This window comes from Podarcis melisellensis (assembly GCF_964234715.1).
Source record: "Podarcis melisellensis genome assembly, chromosome: 2".
NCBI lineage: Eukaryota > Metazoa > Chordata > Lepidosauria > Squamata > Lacertidae > Podarcis > Podarcis melisellensis.
In genome coordinates, this window is record NC_138529.1 from 54,130,263 (window position 1) to 54,153,733 (window position 23,471).

The 23,471-nt window shown below is 43.5% G+C and overlaps 1 protein-coding gene across 1 annotated transcript; it reads left to right on the plus strand.

Annotated features, from left to right (window-relative positions):
* The first annotated feature begins 69 nt into the window (after window positions 1–69).
* SPRY4 (sprouty RTK signaling antagonist 4) lies at window positions 70–18,593 on the plus strand. The gene is made up of 2 exons (XM_081900823.1): window positions 70–242; window positions 14,664–18,593. The coding sequence occupies exon 2, from the start codon at window positions 14,710–14,712 to the stop codon at window positions 15,601–15,603; it is 894 nt and encodes a 297-aa protein (XP_081756949.1). The 5' UTR covers window positions 70–242; window positions 14,664–14,709; the 3' UTR covers window positions 15,604–18,593.
* Window positions 18,594–23,471: the final 4,878 nt, after the last annotated feature.

Here is a 23,471-nt window from a genome sequence, read left to right on the forward strand (position 1 = left end):
GAGAGCCTTTCCCTCCCATTCATAAAATAGCCATTTTCCCAGGCAGCAGTTGTTGCAATAGCGAGGCGAAGCGGAGGGGGAAGCGACGGCTGCTGCTGACAGCGCAGCACTTGTAAGTCGCTCCCGGAGAAGCCAGGGGTGCTCCGTGCCAAACTGCCCCCCTTGCACGCACAGCTCGCGAACTGTCTCGGATTTAGGATTAACTCGCCTGTTGAGAGATGATCTTGGCTGGATTATTTCAAGTAAGTAAGGAATTTCATCTTTGTGGATTTAAATGCACAGGGTGAACGAGGGGGGAAATAATAATGCCCCGTAGAGGAAACATTTTGCTCCCTTTCCTGGTTGACTTTTCCTGACCTTCTGCGAGGAAGGCGTGTGTCGCTCAGCCAAAACCGACCCACGTATCTCTCTCTCTTTTTTCTTTTTTAAAAATAAAGCCAAGTATCTCATATATATGTATATGAATGATATCTGTGATCTGATGATGATGATTGTACAATTTGGCTTGGCCATCGCCTGCTCTTCCCGTTGCCATCTGCATTTGGACATTTAGATAAGGTATGAGTGGACGTTGTGATCCGTCTTAGAATTCTCTTTTTATTAAATAAAAATAAAAACCTTCTAGCCGCCCCCGCTTTCCCGGTTGAGTTTGTCCCTTGCTCGTGTGTGCCAGAGTGGTGGCGAGGGAACCTTTCGCTGGGCCAGGGCTGGCGGAGCCCACGCGCCCCCGGCTTGACAAACGCAGCTGCCCCTGAGCGCCTTGCCGAAGGCGCTCTTCGCCTCCTTCCTCCTGCGCCTCTGCCTCGCCGGGCTGCGCAGTGGCTCCGGAGCCTCGTCTCTCTCTCTCTCTCTCTCTCCATAATAGGGCACTTTAGAAAGGCGAGCCGCTGGAGTGTCGGCTCCTGGCTGCCTGACCTTTGCTCCCTCGCGTTTTATTTCATGCAACAGCCCTGCAACGACGACTACGCCTCTCTTCCTCCCACCCCACTCCCCACCGATTTGTTTTTGCTATATTAAAGCCTCACTTCACCTTTCTGTCCATCTTGTGATGTTGAACTTGGAGAGAAACGGGGGGTCAGATCTGGAATAAAACTGCGCAGGTTGGGTGCGCCAAGGGGCTCTCTCCTGGACTTGTGCGCAGCGAACCCGGACTGTGTGTGTGCATGTGGAGGGGAGAAAGGGAGTATGAAGAAATAAAATAGCGCCTGGCTCTCTTGCTCAGGGCCTTCTCCACCTATGGCGTAGTACAGATCTATAGGCGAGGCTGGCGCTTGTGCTGGAAGCAGCCGTGGCGTCACAGCGCCTGGCAAACCGAGAGGAGCCTAGAACCCCTCGCAGATTCTGGCCACCCAGGACCTGGAAGGCAGCAGCCCTGGTTGCTAGCGAGGAGGGCGAGCCGGCCCGGAGATTGTAGAGCTTGTCAGTGGGCGTGCAGAAGGGCATCACCGGGATGAATGCTACAGGGAGGGAGGAGAGGGGAGGAAATCAATCTCTTCTCCTCTCTTCTCCCCCTCCCCACCTCATTTTTTTTTCTTGAGAGGAGAGCATGCAATGCATTGCAAGGGAGAGCCTGACGCGCCTGCAACCCAACCTTCCCATCGGGCCTGAAATGTCAATGTCAAAATCTCCTCTTGCTAAACTGAGTTGGGGGGGGGGAATAAAGGACTGTTTGCTCAGCTGATTTCCGCTCTGAGGTGATTTTGCTAGGGAGCCTCTTTTTAGTATCTCCGAAGGATTTCGACAGAGAAAATAATTCGCAAGGGAAAGCCAGCTGTTTGCAGAGATTTCCAAGTGGCCTCTCCTTCCTCTCCCCCTCAGCCTTAATCAGCATGTTCAATATTTAACATAGCTTCCTTGATGTGTTTAAAGGTAGTGTCAGCTTGTGGACCGAATGGCCATGATCTCCACCACTGGCTTCCTTTTCACCAACCCACTTGTCTTCCAAACGCGCGCACACACACACACACACACACACACACACACTCATATGTATATGAATGGTAAAAATGGGTGTCTGGCGAGGGAGAGGCAGTTCTCAAGTTCTTGGAACCCTTCTGAGGATGTCTCCATTTGATAAATGTGCTGCTTTCTACAGCCTGCTGTGTCCCATTCATACTAGGAGCCCTAGTTTGATATTGCCACGTTAAATAAAAGCACCTTTTAAAAGGAATGTCTCCTTCGCTGGAAGAAAAAACCAAACCTGTGGCTAATCTTTGAAAGCATAAAAAACAAAAGTGTTTCTATTGAGTAATGACTAACTCTGTTTATGCAGGATGATGTTATCTTCGGAAGCCTGTTAGCATCGGGCTTCATAAAATGGCAGCAAGGAGCCTTTTTTTCTCCCATTACAATATCTAGTTTTGCTCAAGTCTGGCTCAAATTGAGCATAAAATTCATTAGAGGTATTGAGAGCACCATTTACCAGGCCTGCATTCTTGTTAGATTTGCCTCTCGCTTTTGACAGTTGGGAGTGTGGAGGTTGTGGAAACCTTAAAAGGCTGCTGGAGGTTTGATCCCAAACACACTTACTCAGAAGTAAGAACCACTGAGTTCAATGTGCCTGGTAAGCGTGCTTAGGATTGTGTACTTAGCACAGTCTCCTGTACTTTGGCATCTCAATAATTAAAAGTTTAAACAAAACGAAACCTCAGAGATGTTTGCCAATGTGAAATCAGGTATTGCTTGGTGTGTATATTAGAGGCCAAAAAAAAAAGAGTTCCCAGAGATTTGGATATCCTGCCAAAAAAAGGTCTAGCCCTGTTTGAGCTGAAATAATGCACAGTTGGCCATGATTCTCCAAAAGAGTTGTTCAGTCACTTCAGGATTTCACAATCGCCAGCAACCATTTGATGTCTTGCATTGAGCACTCAGGTGCCTTTTCTCAAGGACCTCATCCTTCTGGTCTTGCTTATTTAGTTTCTCTGCAAGAAGCCAAGGCTGCTGGGGCACAAGGAACCACTCGATTCCCTTGATTTAGCAGGGCTTGGAAAGTGCAAAAATGGTTGATGAAGAAATCTGATACTAGTTTGCTTTACTGTAGGGTGTTGTTTAGACCTGGTAAAATACGTGGGATTGGAAGCAAATCTTTTAATGCACACCTGCTGATATGTTTCAAGAAAGTGCTTTAATGTAGCTCTATAGTCTTTTTAACATTCTGGGACGTTTTGTGAAGGTGGATGCTCTATTTTCCTCCCAACCTCCCTTCCCTTATCCTATAGTGCAGTGTCCCCCAACCTTGTGCCTCCAGCTGTTTTTGGACTACAATTCCCATCATCCCTTGCCACTGGTCTTGCTAGTCAGGGATGATGGGAGTTGTAGTTCAAAAACAGCTGGAGGCACAAGGTTGGGAAACACTGCTATAGTGCTTACATGTAATTTGAGTCTTGTTAGCAGTGGCTCCTTTCCTACTGCTGGCCTGGTCAGTTCCTGAGAATCTGCTGCTTCCTTCCAGTGGAAGGTGAGCTGGGAAATCCTTCTGATGCCCTTTAGGGTTTTCCTGCTGTGTGGTTCAGTTTTCTCCCCTTTTTATAGTCGTGTTTCAGCTTTCAAGCTCCTGTCCTCACAGTTGGAACTAGTAAAGCTATAAGCATCACCAGACAACACATCACAGTGTAGTTCCAGGTAGACTTTTTGGTCCGATTCAGCAGGGGCCATCTCCTCCTTAAAGGTGCATTCCCCCTGGCAACTGGAAAAACAATAACTGCATGCAGCAGTATAACTCATCAGAGTTGGGAGGGATCTTGAAGGTCATCCAGCCTTACCCCCTGCTCTGTGCAGCCTGCAACTACAGCAGCTCTGACAGTTGACCTTCCTTAAAAACCTCCAGAAAAGGAGAGTCCACCACTACCAGAGGCAATCAGCTCTTGGCAAGAGGACATTTCTCCTAAGCTTTCACCAAAATCTCTTCCTATTACCATTTCCATTCTAGTACTGCCGTCTGGGTTAGCAGAGTCTCCTCCATCTTCCACATGCCAGCCCTCCAGGGATATAGAAATGGCTATCATGTCTCCCCTTAATCTTCTCTTTCCCCAGGCTAACTAGATCCAGCTCTCCAACTGTTCCTCATAGGACCACACAAAGTGCTGTGCAATGCAGGGAGATGGGATGTGCTTGGAAACCCAGCTGACCTTCAAGCTGGGCCCTTCTGCTTTGCTTCCAGAAGGTTTACCTGCTCAGGCACAGAAGGGAGACTACAGTCATGACCCTATCAAGAATTGTGGCTTATTGGAGTGACACCTGTTTGGTTGTGTGTGCGGGTTTTTTTAAAAAAATGAACTCGCCACAGCATCTTTCTAGTTTGATTTTTCTCTGCAGCATGACAATTGCTTGACCCCTCTTGACAGGTAAGCTGTCTTCTGTTTTCATGACCGCACAAACAATTTGCACCCTGCATTTACTCAGAAAAGCAAAGAGCTTCTCTTCAGATTCTTTCCCTGTTGCCTTGCTCCTTTCCAGAAGTCCTTTTGTTCAAGAGGAATGAATACTTTCTTATTCCCTCTCGATTGCTGCCAGGCTTCTCTGGGACATTCAGCAAGAGTAGTTAAAAGTTCCACAGCTATTGTATGTTTGCTCCGTTCTTTTTGGGGGACAACTTACAAGTTCTCCAAGCTTCCCACGATTTACATTGCTTTACATTCATAGGTACAGTGCACTCTGTTCCGAGGGCACAGTCCAACCACACTCAACGGGACTTGGAAGCCCTTAGCTGAATCATGCCTGCATGTGGTGTTCGAAATATAATTCTTGGCTAGTATCCCGCGAAATATGCTAGCTTCTTGCTATAGTTCGCTGTAAGGGGTGACCAAGATGGAAAAGCGTAGATAGGATGATGAGCCCGTGTGGTGTAGAGCTTAGAGCACTGGGCTAGAAAGACCCAGGTTCTAATCTGCACCCAGCAATGTCCTTCACATTGGGTCACTCACTGTCTCTGCATAATCTACCTCACAGGGTTGTTGTGAAGGTTAAACAGAGTGGGGGGGGGAGTGCCATGTATGCCATCTTGAGCTTCTTGGAGGAAAGGTGGGATATAAATGGAGATAATACTACTACTACTACTACTAATAATAATAATAATAACAACAATAATAATAATTAGACAGTCCACTCCTTTTATTATGAATATGCAATAATGTCTCCTGGGCTTCTGGAAGAGGTCAAAGGGCTGGTTTCCAAAGAAATCAATCTTCTATGTGAATGTACACTCATTTTAGACTATAAATCTAATGTCCCCCGCCATTCAATTAGCTCTCCTATCTGCTTGGAAATGAATCCCATTCTGTTGCACGCTATTTACCCCCAAGTATGGGTGCAAGGAAGTGCAGCCTTATTTCAGTACTTTGACCTTCCTGGAAGAAAAAAGGTGGTAAGAAGAAATCCAGGGCAGTCCCATAACAGTTTATACGGTGTTCAGAGTCCCATTTTGGTGACCTGTTGAACGGAAGGCAACTGCGTGGAGCGGGTGGACTGATGCGTTCCTGGAGGAAGGTTCTTAATTCAAAAATCCATCTCAGACCATGGAGTGCTCCATCCATTCTGAGATGTTATCACAGCCTGATCTGCCTGAGATGTTCTCATTTGTACTTCCCCTGGCATAAGAGTGGGTGAATTTCCTCGTAATCTCTGGGCTTTGGTGCTCTCTGCCATGACTTAGAATTATACAACTCTAGAGTTGGAAGGGATCCCAAGGATCATCTAGTGTAGTATAACATAAGATTAACCCTGCTGGATCAGGCCATTGTAGGCCCATCTAGTCCAGCAGCATCCTGTTCTCACAGTGGCTCATGGGAAACCTAGCTGGGCCTGAGCACAAGAGCAGGCGCCACTCCTATAGTCTCCAGCAACTGGTTTTCAGAAGCATTGCTGCCTCCAAGCATAGAGGCAGATTTCCATACATACAGAGCCATCCGTAGCCTTGGGACGACAGTCCTTTTTACAGTATTTCAGTAGGCATCTCAAAGCAGTGCATAGCCTACTAGCTACCACTGTTGCACACTCAGTGTGTCTCAATAGTACACATATGCAGAAGACCCACGGAAATGAATCAAGACTCCAGGGCAGTGTGCCTGGTGGGTTCCACCATCTTTGTAAGTTTACTATTGTCAGCCCCCCTCCCCTTTCCCCCCTTTTGTGGGCTGTCTGTCTGCAGAGGCTTCTTTATTTATTCCTAGCTCTCTTTCAGGGAACTCAAGGCATCAACACAGTCTCTCCCATTTTATCCTCACAACAGCCTTGTGGAGTAGATTCAGCTGAGAAGTAACAACTAGCCCAAGGTCACTCACTGAGATTCATGGCTGAGTGCTTATCTGAACCCAGGTCTCCCGTGTCCTAGTGCTACGTTGACGCTTGGCTAATGTTCCATTTGTAGTTTTAAACTTTTTAAAATTTAAAGCATCCCCCCCCCCAACCTCACCCATAGCAGCTTATGGAATATCAAGAAGAAGACAGACTTACAATTTAAATGGCATGTCACAAAAGGAAAAGGGGTTCGGAGGGAGGAAAAAAACAGACTTAGGGACTAGTCCTTCTTTGTGAAGTTTTTGGAATGACCTGCTGGAACAGAAAGAGCTCAAGGAGAGGAGGTGCTGAAATTTGCTGGTTTATCAGGTGAGCTGGTGCAACGCTTGCATCCCTGTAGCCTGACCAGATGGCTGCTGCTAAGTGACAATTGAGGGAGGAGCCTGACATGTCAGTAGTGGTGGAACCCACTATCCTTCTGTTCTTATTGCAGCCTGTATTCATAGGCCTGGGAGCACCAAATACTGTAGCATTCTTGAAGCTAAGGAGGTGTGAACTAGACCCCTGACTGTATGGGGGTGGGGGAGATACCTCATGTAAGTCTTTCTAAAGGAAGTATAGGGTTAATAATGAAAAGGACTATGGATTCTATCCTCTCACCCCACCCCACCCTGCCGCACCTTATAGGCTAATGAAGAGTTACGTGTTTTAATCAGAATATATTGTTGGCTCCCCCTGAACCAAGGATTTTATTGGATGTATAGAACACAGGAAAAATACAAACAACTAATCTTCCCCCATCCCTATTTCTTCAGAGAATATATTATTGGCTTTGGTGCAATTTGGAGAGGATTTAGGTCATTTGCAACTGACAAACCTAATATAGTAAAAGATCCTGCTTTGTTTCCTTCCTATGACACAGTAAATCTTCAGGCCATCAAATCACGTTTTTCAGCAAGAAAATGTGGGTAAAATGGGAAAGCAAGGATTTTAAACAGTTAAGAGATTACTTGAAGTGATCTTCCAACTCCTCCAAGTGCTACAGGTTTTGCGGGAGGAAATCCAAACAGGCAGCTCTGTTCAAAAAATAACAACTACATGTATTATTAAATGTATTTTCCACTTATACAGTCGTACCTTGGTTTTCGAACAGAATGCATTCCAGAAGTCCGTTCAACTTCCAAAACCTTCAGAAACAAAGGCATGGCTTCCGACTGGCTGCAGGAGTGTCCTGCAGCCAATCAGAAGTCACAGAAGTCATGCCGGACGTTCAGCTTCCAAGGCAAAGTTTGCAAACCGGAACACCTACTTCCAGGTTTGCGACATTCGAGTTCCAAGTTGTTCATGAACTAAGCCATTTGAAAACCAAGGTACGACTTTATAACTAAGCAGTTTACAACTATGAAATCAATATATAATTAAAATACACAACAACAATTATACCGGGTCACTAAAACATCCTTAATTAAGTTATACAACAAAACAAGCAATTAAAAAGCATGCCAGTCATAGTGGATATATTCTCACAAGGCATTTTGTTTTTGTTCTTTATTTGTTGTAACTGGTCTAATTCTGTTCTTTAAAGTTTATTTTTTAAGGAAAAAACATGGCCATTAAAACAGTTAAAACCAAAACCAAAAAACAGTTAAAGTAACAGAATCATTTCTGGACTCCTGTTTATAGTGCTACCTGTACTTCATTTCATTTCTTAGGGACAGGATCCTTTCTCTTTCTTCTAGGTGTACTAGGATTCCATTTTCAATCAAGTTTCATTTTAAATCAGTGAGACTTACATTGGAATACTTAAGGGCAGACAGATGTGGTCTGAAACTCTTCTAGAATCTTGGGTCGCATTTCAAAAGGGGGCAAGCTTTGAACCTGAGCTCAGGCTGAAGCTGAGTATGTGCTTGATTGAAATCCTGAGGTGAAAAAGTAAGTATAGATAGCAGTGGCAAAGTCTGGAGAAGTGACTCAAGGTGCTAATGATTTAGATGGTGGCTGGTGTACTCTGTCCTTTCTTGCCCCATTGCACTGACAAACAATCCATTGACAACCCCTAAAGCAAGTTTGAAACATGGAATCCAAGGGCTAGTGATTTAAAAATAGGTGGCCATGTGGTCCCTTGCAATAGCTATGCCATCCCTAAATATGCCAGCTGCAGGAGCGGATCAGAAGTGAAGTGCTTGTGATTTTAGTCCCATGCACCTTCATACTGCACACTCACCTTTAAACCATAGTTAGGTTTAACAGTGGTCTAAAGGGATGTGTATACAAATAGATCTTTATAAAGCCTTTAATATACCACTGTACTGTATGGCCCTGTTGAAGAACTCTTTTAAAACATTTCACTAGTTCTCAACTTGTGCTCTATACCTTTCAGTGTCGGAGACCTATGTGCCTAGCAGGGACGCAGTTTTGTCTCCCGCATCACACACAGAGCCCAAGATCTCTGCCAGACCTTGCAAGGTGACCTAAAACACTCAGAACCTGCAAGCGATGTTAAATCTGCTTCCTCTGACTTACCAGATCAGCAAACAAATGTTTAGCTAGCAATAATGCAGTTTACAGTATGCCAGGATTTAGAATTCCTGAATAAAGCTGGGGGCTTCCAGCTGAGCTGAAACATGCAGGTGGTGAAAATGTCTAGTTTGTACTTTATATTGGAAAAGCTTATTCCACCTACATGAACATTTTATTTATCTTTTTTATTATCTTTAAAGGAGGACCTGTAATTTGCACCTTCTATCTTATGCATCCCTTTCTGTCTTTGATGTTTCCCCACGTCAGGCATGAACTGTTAGTGCCCATCTTAACACTAGATCATTGCACTCAATGTCCTGAAAGTATCTGATGTAGTTGCATCTCTTGAAGCTAAGCTGGTGCAGAATGTTCTTGAATGGGAAAAGAACGCATGACTGACACCCCAAAACCACTCAGGTCAGTTTGGAGAATTGAGTGGAATTCAGATGCAGCCTCATAAAACAATGCATTACATTTAAAATTTGAGTTGAAATGACACACCTTGTGGACAAATTTCAAGGATCTACGCAGAAAGTTGCCGAGCAAATGGAAAGACTTAATTTTAAGAAAATGGATGTATATTTGTTGCGTAGGGAGTAATTTGCAATTTTTTTCGTTGTGCATAAGGTCTGCAATGCTTCTTAGTTCAGGGCCATTTCAAATGTGCAAGAATAGCATGAAGTTCAGTTCTCCAGAGTGCTGGTGGAGAATTGTATGTCTGAACATTCAGTGCTTTAAAAAAAGCAGGACAAGATCTCTGCACGCAGAAAGCTAGCAAGTCAGGAAGAAGGCAAGGAGAAATGCACTCTGAGCTTTCCAAGTGAAGCAGAAAAAGGTTTTAGCGGGAAACATTCAAATGCATATTCTCCCTCTTGCCTTCTAAAGTGATATATTCTAGAATGAAGAATGACACATAGTTGCTGCATATTTGAAATTTAGTTACAGATGACTGTTCTGAAAACCCAGTGTGCTGAGGTGGTGGTGAATAGATCTAACTAATTCAATATCTTGTCAGCCAGAGCTCTATTTGTAGTTCACCTATACATTTTGTTTCAAAAGCTATAAAATAAAATATATGTTTTCTGTCCCAGTTGAGGTTATACGCTCAACCTTTAAAATCTGGGCTGGTGATTCCATCAACACCGAAATAAAGGGAACTGGTGGGCTTGCTTAACCTCACTCCTTTTATATATTTCTGTCAGCATTTGTACCATCAACAATCAAGGCTGAAAACTAGCTCCTCAATGAAAAAAAAATCATGTTTCTAAGCTGCATAGCATAGTTCCCTGAGTTCTATTATGGCTAATACATTCTAACCTTCAGCAAATACTGCTGACATTGGGCCTTTGAGCAAAAAGAAAATGCAAATTTCCCTGAATCCATGCTTATTGATAGGTTTTGGTTGTGTGTGTATGTTTTTAGATCTAGCATATTTTTTACAGGTTTCAAAAATTCCTAACTTTAAAAGATTAATTGACAACAAATGGGGTGGTGGTTGTTTTTTTTTAAAGGATAATAATAATAATAATAATAATAATAATAATAATAATGGGTGCTTGACTTTTCCTCAAAATATTGTTAAAATCTGACATTGGCATGAAGGTCAATGCCGCCAGAAGTCTAGAGATAACGTCTCTCTTGTTCTTGGACTTGCACAGCACGTGTTGTTACCAAGCCTCCAGTATAGTGAGAACTAACCCAGAAAATTAAAGTACAATATGTCCTGGCCATGGATGGAGGTTCCTCAGCTCAGTTTCATTTTAAACCTCTGCTCTGGCCCCATCTCAGAGTTGAGGAACCCTGCAGTCTAGAAGACTCCACCAAGTCACGCTGCTGTCGTGCAGGATTATTGTTCCTCACAGAAGCTCATGAAAATTACCATATTTTTTGCTCTATAAGACTCATTTTTTCCCTCCTAAAAAGTAAGGAGAAATGTGTGTGCGTCTTATGGAGCGAATGCAGGCTGCGCAGCGATCCCAGAAGCCAGAGCAGCAAAAGGGATTGCTGCTTTCACTGCGCAGCGATCCCTCTTGCTGTTCTGGCTTCTGGGATTGAGAATATTTTTTTTCTTGTTTTTCTCCTCCAAAAACTAGGTGCATCTTGTGGTCTGGTGCGTCTTATAGAGCGAAAAATACGGTAATTTTATTCTTAGGGTTTTTTCTCATATTCACACCGGTATGTCGCAAAGGACTCCTCCAGATGTCCTTTTAATTGCACATTCATGAGGATTTGTGCTCCTGATGCACCTTCAAAAGTGTCAGGGTGGTCCCACGGTGTGGTTCCAGTCCGTGCGTACCTTGCAGCATCTTGCTGAAATCCCGTAACTCTTTATACAGCAAAGGTTCTGGCTTATTTTTGCTCCACATTTGTTGCACTGTAAACCCTCCAGAGAGCAAGAATGTGCGGAGGAATCACAATCACCAGTCTGGAGGGCCCCTAAATTTGTAGCAGTTGTACTTGTTGATGATTAGCTAAGAATGTCATCTGTGCTTATTGCTGCTACTGCAACAGCATGGCCACCATTCTGTAGAGAGGCATAAAATTCCCTATCCAGGACCAAACTCAGGAGAAACTGGTTCTGCCTGTTTGTGGTAGAAACCTATTATGCTCAGCACTGATTGGCCAGTGCTTGCAGCATCACAAACCCACCAACCGTGGGGCCTTGTTTTGGGTAGCTCTTTAAAATGTACTTTCTTCTTTTATAAAATAAAAAGGGCCAAATAAATGTTTAAATAAATTAATCCTACTATAATTTAAAAACAAAATAGCTGGAAAGCCTGGCTGAGGATTTTGGGAGAAGGGGCGAGGTAGACAATTGCAATCAGCATTATAATTGCTGAAAAGCACATCTGCTCCAATGCATTTTGAAATGGAGAAGGGGGCAAAGGAGGAAGGCTGACTCCACAAGCCAAAAAAAGATGAGCTCTGTTTTTTAAAATTTATTGTTTAACAGGGATAGGCAACCTAAGGCCCGGGGGCCTGATGCGGCCCAATCGCCTTCTCAATCCGGCCTGTGGACAGTCCGGGAATCAGCGTGTTTTTACATAAGTAGAATGTGTCCTTTTATTTAAAATGCATCTCTGGGTTATTTGTGGGGCATAGGAATTCGTTCACCCCCCCCCCAAAAAAAATATAGTCTGCCTCCCCCCACAAGGTCTGAGGGACAGTGGACTGGCCCACGGCTAAAAAGGTTGCTAACCCCTGGTTTAACTCTATGGATTGTGAGCCAAAATCTAGCCAAAGTAAAGCACTGCAAGTCCCACTGATTTCATGGGGAAGAGTGTTTAAGCACATGCTTTCCTATCTAAAATAAATGAGATTTTAAAAGCATAGGGCTGCAATCCTAGATGCATGTGAGGCCCATTGAACCCCATGGGATTTATTTCTGAGTAGATTGCATATAGGATTTCACTGTTACTCTAAATGTGCTGTGTGTCTGTGTCTATATTTGGTCTTTTGAGTTATTTTTTTCTTTGTGCGTTACTTATGATGAGGCGCACTGTGCCAGTCCTCACATTTTTCTCTGGGTTTCTGAAGCTCTAGTTTTCCTCCTCTAATTGTCTCTCTCTCAGTCCTTCTACGGATTTCAACAGTCTCTCCTCTCACCCTTAGCTAGGAATGGTTTTGGTCGGCTGCTTCTTTAAATTGTTCTTTTAAAAATATAATTAATAAATGATATAAAGGTCACAGTGAGGAAGTGGCAGCTCCACCAGAAAACAATGTGTACTCTCTAAATTTGAACCAAGCCATTTCCGCTCTTTGATTTAAGTTTAGTTGCTTCCTGTGGTTTCATGTCCTGCACTCCAGTTGAATCTCTGGATGGGCTCCAGTATAAATTGCACTCTTCCAATGAAATTAGAGACTAGCAATAGATGGGTCAGCTAGTAAACAGCATTTAAACCAAATACTATGCTGCTTGGTGTTTGGATGAAAAATAGTCTGAATATTTGAAAGGATTTTATGCCCTCTACTCCAATTTTCAGCTAGGTCACTAAACTTTGTTTTCATCCATCCTCTCTGAAGTTAGTTTTTGCCTTCTGTTACTTTTCTAGCCCTACGTCGGGGACTAGTAATAATGATTTTAGAAATTGAAACTAAGAAATCTGCTTTTAAGACATTTGTATTCTGGTTATGTTATTACTGGGAAGAGAAAGGTGAAAATGCAGAAAGTGTTGGCAGTTCAAAAACTTAATGCTAAATCACAGCTTACAAAACCTGCACTCCCTTATGCACCACTCCCTGCTTCTCCTTCAGCACAGTCACAAGTAGGAGACCAGAAGCTTTTGCTCTTATTTTAGATTTACCATACTTTAGCTTTCGGGCTTCATGCAATCTCAGCTATGCCTTGTTGAAACAAGCCAACTTCAAACCATTGTTTATGAAGCTAACTTGCTTCAACAAAGCATAGTTAAAGCTAATCTCAGTTTAGGGTTTGGACATAGCAGTAAATTGTGGATAATCTATAATGGAAGTGGAAGTTTCCAATATGTGTTGGAGGAAAGGAGGGACAATATTGCGTGAAGATGCAGCTGTGTCCTAGTCAAGAATTTACCGATCTGAAAGTAATGGATGCTTGAGGAATGTAAGTACCCGTTATATAATTGCTCCAAATCTGTGCACCGTTCTGACTCTTAAGGGCAAATGGGCCAGAGCCGAAGTAAAAACGAGTTGCAAAATTGCTTATTGCTTCTGATCATTTGTTATACTTAAGTGAATATTTGGGGTAAGAGTTCATATGTGATTTCCACATATCAGAAGAAATGTTGAAAACTGCTGCTGTAAGCATTAGAGTGGTGTGTGTGTTCTTAGTTTTCTTTCCTGAGTGGATTAATAACCAACCTTTCTAACCCTAATGTTCAGGATGAGTGTATTTCATGATAAGATGGCAAAGCCTGACCAGGCTTTTAGGGGAATTATTTTATTTCATAGTTCACAAATTAAAGGTCGTCATCCCCCCATTTTGTATGGGTGCATATTTTAAATATCTGCTTTTAATTTGTTGGTCTGAAACTATTGGCTCTCCAGGTAAAGAACGGAAAGAGTGTGACACCATCTAATTCTAGGCATGTGCAAAGACCCCCCAACAGGTCTGAGTGTTCCTCTTTCTCCATGACTAGTTAGGCAGTTCAATCCCTGAAGTGGGGGAAAGTGGGTAGATAATGCTGTGTTGTTTAAAGCTAGTGTTTATAAACCCAGTTCCAGCAATGGGCAAGACTGAACAGTGTTCAGAATGAACATGTGGCCTCTTTATGGACGGTCACTAGGCTTTTTGCTGGATTGGTTGCCTTGGTGTGTTTGTGTGCATGAGTGATTTGAACGAGGGGGGGGAGAGACTTCACAAAGATAAGTAGTACATATCTAAAAGCAGGTGTATTCACTTATTTAAGATATTTCTGTACTGTTTTTCAGGTGGCCCTCACAAAATGGTTTACATGAAATGCTTGCAACAATAGGCATAAAAGTTCAGTAACATTCCATTTTTTGCCACGGCAGCAAACCCCAGGAGTGTCACTTGAGCTCTCGCAGCCATCCCTCCCAGAATGCCTCGCTCTGAGGAAGGACCTCCATGGCCCTTCTTGAAAAACGGGAGGAAGTGATGGAGGAAGAGAGCCTTGCTGGGCAGGTGGTGGCAGTCGCAGCAGGGCCCTCTAGCGGAAGGCCTGGCCTTGCCCTTTGTGGTGGCAAGCATCGCTTGGAGTGCCACCACAATACACGTACCATGGTCTATGTTACGATCGCTTCCACAGGGATGGCACTACAAAGAGTTACACTGCAACTGGCTCTTTGACCAGTGCTGGCATGGGAACAGCTGAAGCAATTAGGCTTCGTTGGAACTGTGACAGCAACAGCTAATGTCTGAACTCTTCCCCCCCTTCCTTCCTTTCTCCCTTTCCCTCAATCTCTTTCAGGACACTTAAAAGCTGCGTTTCTCGGTGCTGAAGGACAGCCTGAGCAATGGAGCCTCGGACGCCTCACAGCATTACTGGGGTTCCCAATTCCACCGTGGTGGTCCAGCCTCTCCTGGACAGCCGCATCCCCTATGGCAGGCTACAGCATCCTCTGACCATCCTGCCGATTGACCAAATGAAGACCACGCACCTGGAGAACGACTACATAGACAACCCCACCCTGGCCCAGCTGGCTGCTCAGAAACATCCCCGGGGCCACCACGAGCCCGCCCACCCCCCGCGATGTGAGCAGGACATCACCCACCCGTGGATCTCTTTCAGTGGGCGGCCCAGTTCCATCAGCAGTAGCAGCAGCACATCTTCGGATCAGAGGCTCTTGGATCACATGGTTCCAGCCCCGGTAGCAGACCAGTCCTCCCCGAGGGCTGTCCGGATACAGCCCAAGGCGATTAATTGCAAGCCCTTGGACCTGAAGGGACCTGCTTCTCAGGAGATGGACAAGCACTTTTTGCTGTGCGAAGCCTGTGGGAAATGCAAATGCAAGGAGTGCGCCCTGCCCAGGACTTTGCCCTCCTGCTGGGTGTGCAACCAGGAGTGCCTGTGCTCGGCTCAGAACCTGGTCAACTACTCCACCTGCATGTGTCTGGTGAAGGGCGTCTTCTACCACTGTACCAACGAGGACGACGAAGGCTCTTGCGCAGACCACCCCTGCTCCTGCTCGCATTCGAACTGCTGCGCTCGCTGGTCTTTCATGAGCGCCCTCTCTCTGGTCCTGCCTTGCTTGCTGTGCTACCTGCCGGCCACCGGCTGCGTGAAGCTGTCGCAGCGATGCTACGACCAAGTGAGTCGGCCTGGATGCCGGTGCAAAAACACAAACAGTGTGATTTGCAAAGCATCACCTGAAGGGAAAGTTGGCAGCAGGCCAGGGAAGCCATTTTGATCTCTGGAGTGAGGAGGAGGGGCGGGTGGGGGTGAGAAGTGCCGAAAAACAACAGGAAAGGGAGTTTCATAACCTGCGTTGCGAGTGTAACGTGTCAGCCTTTTGCTTTCAACAAACGAAGGGAAATGTCTCTTTCCAGGAACTGAAGCTTTGGGATTACTTTGGGATTATTCAGGGGGTTGTGGAAGTGGTGATCTGTACTTATTATGCAGTAGGGATCTGAAGGATCTTTCTGAATATTTTTTTTTGCAAAGGCAGAAATCTACTAGATAGGGCAATCTGAAGACTGCTTCTGTTCATTTCTTAGTCTTAGCTGCTTGCTAAGTCTACATACCACAAGAATAATTAACAGATGGGATTGGCAGGTACATCAACAGCTGAAACAGGGTTCTTATTCCTAGAAGGTGATATCCATTTCAGCCCCCTCCCCCACACTACTCCAACCTTTTATTTATTACCTGCAGACCATTGGCAATCGAGAGTTAATGTTCTCAACACTTTAATAGGGACCCTGCCCAACCCCTCAATATTCCCCCCCCCCTTTAAGGCAGTTATTGAAAAAGATCCTTCTATCCATTCCCTAAGACCTTTTCAGTCAGCCTCCATGGGCCAAAATGATAGAACTTAATAGGCAGAAATAGGCAAATGCTACTTTTTTAGAGCATTGAGAGGATGTTGTCATTAGCTGATTGATGCATATCAAGCTACAGTTGAGGCACAGATGAAAAAGTGGGCAACCCCACCAGTTTCCTCCTCTTAAGGCCATTTTTTTCTTTGTTGCTCTCTCTCTTTTTAGTTGGCTTCATTGAGTGTATACAAAGAATGCATCTTGCCTAGGGACATGATCTGTCCCTCATTTAACATCAGTTGGATGCTATTGGTGTGTGTGGCCCCCCCACCTGAATGATTTTGTCAGCAACAGGAAGATCTCTGACCTGCAATCACTGATGTGGAGATAATCCACTGCCTTCAGTAAGGCTACTCTTTGAGGTTTTGATTCTTAAAGTGCGCTGGCAGCCCTGGCAGCTAAAATGCTGTTCTCTGAGCAAAGCTTCCAGTAACAGGAGTGCTTGAGAGATGAGGCCCCTTTTCAGCCACGTGTTTCAGATACATTTGGTTCTGAGCACACATTTAACACCAATAAATTACTTTGCCCAATCAAACGGCACATTCAGGGTATCGCACCATGAGATCTTGCTAAGGCAAAAAAAGAAAAGAAAAAAAGAGAAAAGCTTTGAAGGCACCAATATCATAAACCCTTCAATGTCAAATTGTGGCAGCCCTCTTCTCCTTGAAATAAACTATGTTCAGCTTAATTGAGCTACACATAAGTACTTACAGCATATGAGCCTAAACCAGCCTTTGGCAACCTGGTGCCCTCCAGATGTTGACTGGGATTGATGGGTGTTGTGTTCCAACAACATGTGGAGGGAACCAGGTTGGTGAAAGCTAAGCTAAGCAATCACTTTATCCCTACATTACCCTTCTTCCACCTTGCACTCACAGGGCCAATGCAAACTGAGCACAATTCATTTGCATATATGTGGGATGGGTTCACACACACACACACACACACACACACACACACACACACAGTGTATCAGTGCAACCCCAAGCTCACATGAAAGGTGGATTTGGTTTTGGCCAAATGACATTTGCTCAGTATTTAAATTCTCACTTTTATTGCTGCTGCTCAACTTTTGTCTCCTGTAAAATAACATTATCTTAGTAAATACAGAGGAATTTCTTTTAAAAAGGAAAAGAATAAGTCTATTTTAGCATTAAGTACTTTTAGAGGAGCACGTGGAAGCTTAGAGGTGAATATTTGTTACAAACTTCCCATGATTTTCAGTAGCCAACAGTTTTCCGCCTCATCTATACACTCAAGGTTAGGGTTATTGCACGAGGGACTGTTAAATTCCTGTTGGGAAGAGAACAGAAGCACCTCTATTCAAGACCAGTGTTCCATTCCCTTAAAGTGGATTGATCCTATTCTATCGACAGCCACAAGGTGCTAAACAGAAAACAGTTCACCAATATAATAAATCAAACTGAGTGGGTATTTGTTGCATGCAAAAAGCTGAACTTATGTCTCTGCTGGTTTTATTTTTCAACTTGGAATTCCTGTACTGGAGTGATTGTGTGAAAACTGCCTTGTTTTAATTAGGCAAGCAGTAGGCAAAACCACACTGTCATTCTCCAAGCAAATCAGATTTCTCATTTGAAATGAAACACATACTATACTGACAGTAGCAAACCATCGTCCCCCCCCCCATTTTGCTTTTACTCATTGGGGGTTGACTTCATTTTTTGAGAACTGTATATATTTATTGATTGGGAAATATTTTTAATCTTCCTTTTTATATTTATAATATGCTGGCTATGTATATAGTGTTTCACAGAAAAAGGGATGCTACACATACGTTGTCAAGATACTGATTTGTATAGTTTAGCCTTGCCAAGAACACACTGGGCACATCCACTGGGAGCATCTGCCCATAGAAGTGAATGGGAGAGGCATCAAGAATGGCTTTGGTGCCACTCCCATCCATTTCAATGGAGAGCGTTTCATAAGTTCCTGTTGGGTTGCGCACAGTATGTTGTACATATATATTCTTGCACAAACTTGAGGGAACCATGCAATGGGGGAGTGGGGGAAAAGAAAGAGAAACTTAGCCAAAATACTGTTGAATGTATAAACCGCCGTAGCTTTTCAAGGGATGGTAAACCAGACTCACAGAGTATAAGCAAGCTGGGCATCCAGCCTCATACACAACACTCTCGGTTAATTATATGCTTTATTGTATCTTATGCTCCTGTTAATGTGGGACAGCCCTGATCAGGCAACTACAGATTCTAGCTGGCTTGGCTGTCCATAGCAAGTAAGCAAACTGGTGGATCAGCACTTTGCCAATTTATATATGTACATACCCACCCGGAACATTTCTATATTTCTTATACAATGTTGTTGTGTTGTTGTTGTTGTTGTTGTTGTTTTTTAAAAAAATGAAACCAGGCCTTTAATTTTTACTGTACATAGCTCTGAACCACTGAAATTTCTACATGGGCTACCCCCCACCCCCCATTTTAAACCTGTCAAGGCCAATCTGATGTAAGTGGATCAATGTGCTCTAAAAGGCTGTGAAAGGAAAGCCTACACAAATGTAGCAGAATGAAGCTCGTTGTATTGTCCAGGCCCCCCTCCGGTGTAGCAGTCAGTCAGCATGTTTCTCCGACTCTTTCCTCGAGGCCTAGCAACAAAGTTGACAAGTTTCATACTGAGCATTGAAAGGTTTCCGGATTAGACCAGCCCAAAAGCCTGGACAACATTACACTGTTCCTTTTAGATGGACTTGGCTGCTGTGGTAGCAAAGGATCCCTCCCTCTTAAGCCAACACACTTTTCCTTTTACTTTTTTTAAAGGCCATATTCCACTTTTAAGGTACACACACACACACACACACACACACACACACACACACACCTTTTGACATTGCCTCCAGGTTCAAAACACTAAGTATTCAAAAGGTTGGATAATATGGCTGCATACATTTGAAACTGAGTGAATGCTGCACTGGCTGCACCCCCCCCCCAGGGTCAAAACTTATCAGAAAATGAACCATCTTTCTTTTTAATTGTCCCAGCAGGTCAGGCTGGATCCTGGGGATGACCCCATCACTCAAGCGTTGTTGATCTTGTTGTTGTTTTGCCTTCATGAAAACTCTTTCTCATTGCTTTAGCAAAGTAAAATATCTATTTCCTCTTCTGACCCTAGTAAATGTCTGTCTTGCAGCACTGTGCATGTTTAGGTTTATTTTTGTTCAGTTTTGCAGAAAACAGTCAAGGTTCTTCTTTACTTCTTCCATCAACTGAAAAAAAAATATTGCCACAAACGTTTTCCTTTGTATAGAATATTTATTTTGAAGCTCTATTTTAATAGTATTTATTTTAGAAGTCGTCTATTGTAAGAGTTCTTCTGTTTGTGAAGAAAAAAACAAGTTAAACTGAATGTACTGATCTAGAAATTATATATAAAATATATATTGTTAAATATACAAAGGTCCTGTGACTTCTTTCTTGAAATATTTTTTGACTCTCAGTGGTGAAATGGCACATACTGGGCCATGGGTGGCAAGAGATATTCCCTGGAGACTTATGGCCAGAATTCCTAATGTCATAGAACACTTATTTGTTTATAAACTAACTTGGTTTTGAAACTAAGAAGCAGCACGTCAAAGGGTACCTGCCGATTTGAATTCCCAACAAGGCATAGCCCAAAGTGTGTGCTCTGACATCACCCACCTATCTGAGCAATCTCAGTTGGAATACAACCACTGTGGAGCTGGTTATCTGAGGCGAACGATAAAATAGCACAAGAAATGGGCAAGAAGAGAAATCTTATGGGAGAACAGGCTGAGTTAAATGGCTGAGGTTTGGGGTGAGGAGAGCACAACACTCAATAAAGACTCATAGCGGCTCATTTTGAGCCAGGTGTATGGCATAGGTCAGGGGTAGGCAACCTAAGGCCTGGGGGCCAGATGTGGCCCAATCGCCTTCTCAATCCGGCCCACGGATGGTTCGGGAATCAGGGTGTTTTTACATGAGTAGAATGTGTGCTTTTATTTAAAATGCATCTCTGGGTTATTTGTGGGGCATAGGAATTCATTTATTTATTTTATTCAAAATATAGTCCGGCCCAGCACATGGTTTGAGGGACGGTGGCCCACATCTGAAAAAGGTTGCTGACCCCTGGCATAGGACAAGAAAGGCCACTATTAATGTCCCTTTAAACTACATGGTAGTCTTTAACATTTCCGTTCAATATTCCCTACGAGACAAGCCATACTATCTTTGTATATGTTCACATAGATAAATGATGATGGCTAGAATTCAGCATCATATGAAAGAGATTGTTACATCAGCACCTGCATATCTGCTTGACAGATGGAACTATTTCTCCCCACCCCTTGTGCTGTTCTGGGGTTTTCCCCCTGATACTTCCAAGCAGATTTGGGGGGGCAGCAAGGGGAGAATGGGGAAAGCCCCATTGGGCTAGAGGGACTCATCGTGCTGGCTTTTGCTTGTAGAACAACTGAACTGAATCCAGCCCATAATCCAAAAAGGAGTAGGTAAGCACATAGATTGCATCAGAAGAGGATGCTTACAATAGATCAATGACTGGTAAGTTGAACTCTATCATGTATTTGGTTAGAACGCTTTTTTCAAAAACTGCTTGGGCCCATGCAATGTGTTTGTTTCCTTTGCAAAAGTAATTGTGGTGCTGTTGCAATTTTAGTACTGTGGCCAGTGCTTTTCAACAAAATCAGCCACTTCACAAGTTTATTAGCATTGGTAATAAACACTATGATGTCTGTATTATTCCCCTGTAAGAGGACTTGGCCTACCATCACTTCTGTGCTTTTTTACCCAAAGTACATGTGCCCATATATGTAATCTAAACAATGTTTCCAAAACTCGTTCGTTATGCCCTCTAATACATGTCAAAAAAAATTTTTTAAGGTCATAATAATTGAGAATGTGGGGAGAGAGGAAGAGAAACCCTTCTGAAATATCTCTCACTTTCTGAATCAATTAAATGAATGGCCGTGTTCTCTGTTATGGTTGTGTTGAGACACCAATTTCCAAACTCCACCTTTTTTATTTTAAAAATGGCCACCACCATTTCCACCTGGTAAATAAAATAGTAAATAGTCCCATGAAGCCTTGTTTTAATAGACAGGACACATTACTCTTGCATGCTGCCCCTACTGCACACACCACCAAAATACTAAAGAATATGGAAGATTTAAACTGAATCTAGTGCAACCTTCCCATTTGAGAGCATTAAATATTTGTGAACGGCTTCCTCAGAGACTGATGTAACTGCTCAGCTGCCGCATCCACTGATCCCTGAAGATAGTGGTCAGGATGTTTTGTGAGTAAAACATTTCCAGTCAGGTTTTTTTTTTTTTAATATTTTTTATTAAGGATTTTCTTGTTTTACAGAAGTGTAGTGCCTCGTATTTTTTTTTCTTCTTCTTCCACGTAGCGTTTTTACAAATCTGTTTCATTTGTTGAGGCATTAGGGGGAGAAGAAAAAAGAAAGAAAAAAGAAAGGGGGTGGAGAGAGGGAAGATGGATGGGAGTGGGGTCGGGTGGCGGTGTTTCTATTATGCTTAATGTATGTAGAGTTTGGTGTCAGCGTGCTTGCGTTGTTCACTTGTGTTTCTTTGGTGGTGAGAGAGGTTGGGGTTGGCCTAGGGTGTGATTGTTTGCTTGTGATTGGCTGTGGTGATCTTTGTTTTCGTGTGTGAGTGAGGTGGGTGGGTGTTTTGGATCAGGTTAGCCATATTGATTTGTATGCTGTTGGTGGATTATTGTCATTGTCCTGTTGGGCTGTGTATGTGATAAAGGGGAGCCATACCGGGGTGAAGGCGTCTTCTTCTGTTTGTCCCCGTGTCAGTTTCAGTTTATTAGTTAATTTTTCTAGTAGGGCTGTTTCCCATACTATTTGGAACCATTGGTCCATGCTTACTCCATTCCAGTCAGGTTTTTAAAATGGGTCTCAGCATCTCTCCAATCAACCGAGTAGCAGGACATCCTCTTCCATTTAAACCTGCCCAAGTTTCTTCTGCCTTACTGGATGTTGAGAGAAGCTTCTAGGAAATCACCTTGGGATCCATTTGCATCCCTCTAAAGTGAACAAAAGAGTTCCAACACCTTTAAAAAGGAACGTTCCAAGCAAGCACAACAGGGTTACATCAAATTGGGTGGAGGAGAAAATAACTAGTATGCACATGGGGCAGGTACCCTTTCACCCGAATCTACGGTAATTCTCATCATCCTTTCTGGAGAAAATAGTAAGACAGAAAATGCCAGAAGCTAAAGAACAGGAGGAAAGGAGTCATAACGACAAATCATTAGAAACATTACAGAAGCCAGCAGGAAAAATACCTTTTGGAAAATACTCTTATGAGTTTATCTTTGCTGTTTGAAAACAAAAACACCTCAAACTCTGGAAGAAAAAGATGCTATACTTTTTCATTCTTTTTTATTATTACATTTATAGTCCACTATTCATCCAAGAAGCTCATGGTGGTATACATGTTTCTCCCTCTTCCCATTTTAGCCTCACAATAACACTGTGAGGTAGGTTTGGCTGAGAGATGGTGACTGGACCGAGGTCGCCCAGTGAGCTTCATAGCGAAGTGGGGATTTGAACCCTGGTCTCCCAGGTCCTAGTCCAACAATCTATCCATTACACTTATGCTACAGTATTTTAAAAATCACTTCTTTTAAAATAAGCCCCTAAATGGCTGTTCCTCTACATCTATTTGTAATATTGCAGAGAGCAAAATAACAAACAAGAATCACAGAATTCCATTTCTTGTCAACAAGAGAGAACAAATCCACACATTTTGTCCTCCACAAATGGACCATACTGTTATTTATATGTTGCAAAGGTGTCCTTCTGTTTCTCAGAGAGCTCTGAACTGCATTTTAGCCTCACACAGCAAGCAGCCCACTCAGGCCAGTTAAGCAGAAAGGCGAACCACCAAGCCTTGCAGCTGAATGCTGCTTGGAACCAAAGCATTCCACACCACCACATCCAGTGCTATGCTATAACTGACCATCTTAAACGAGAAATGCTAATAACGCTAGAGGCATCCATTAAATTCAGGCTTATTTGCAGAAACAACTGATGCTCTCTTGTAGTGAAGGAACCAAGCAGGGCACCCAAAAATCTCAAACATCTGGACTGTCTGGGTATATTCTGAGGCGATTCCCACCCACCTCTGCAGCCTTCCCAGCTTTTCAGCTTTCTCCCTAACGCTCCCACCTCCACGTTACCATATCAAAACCGTAGG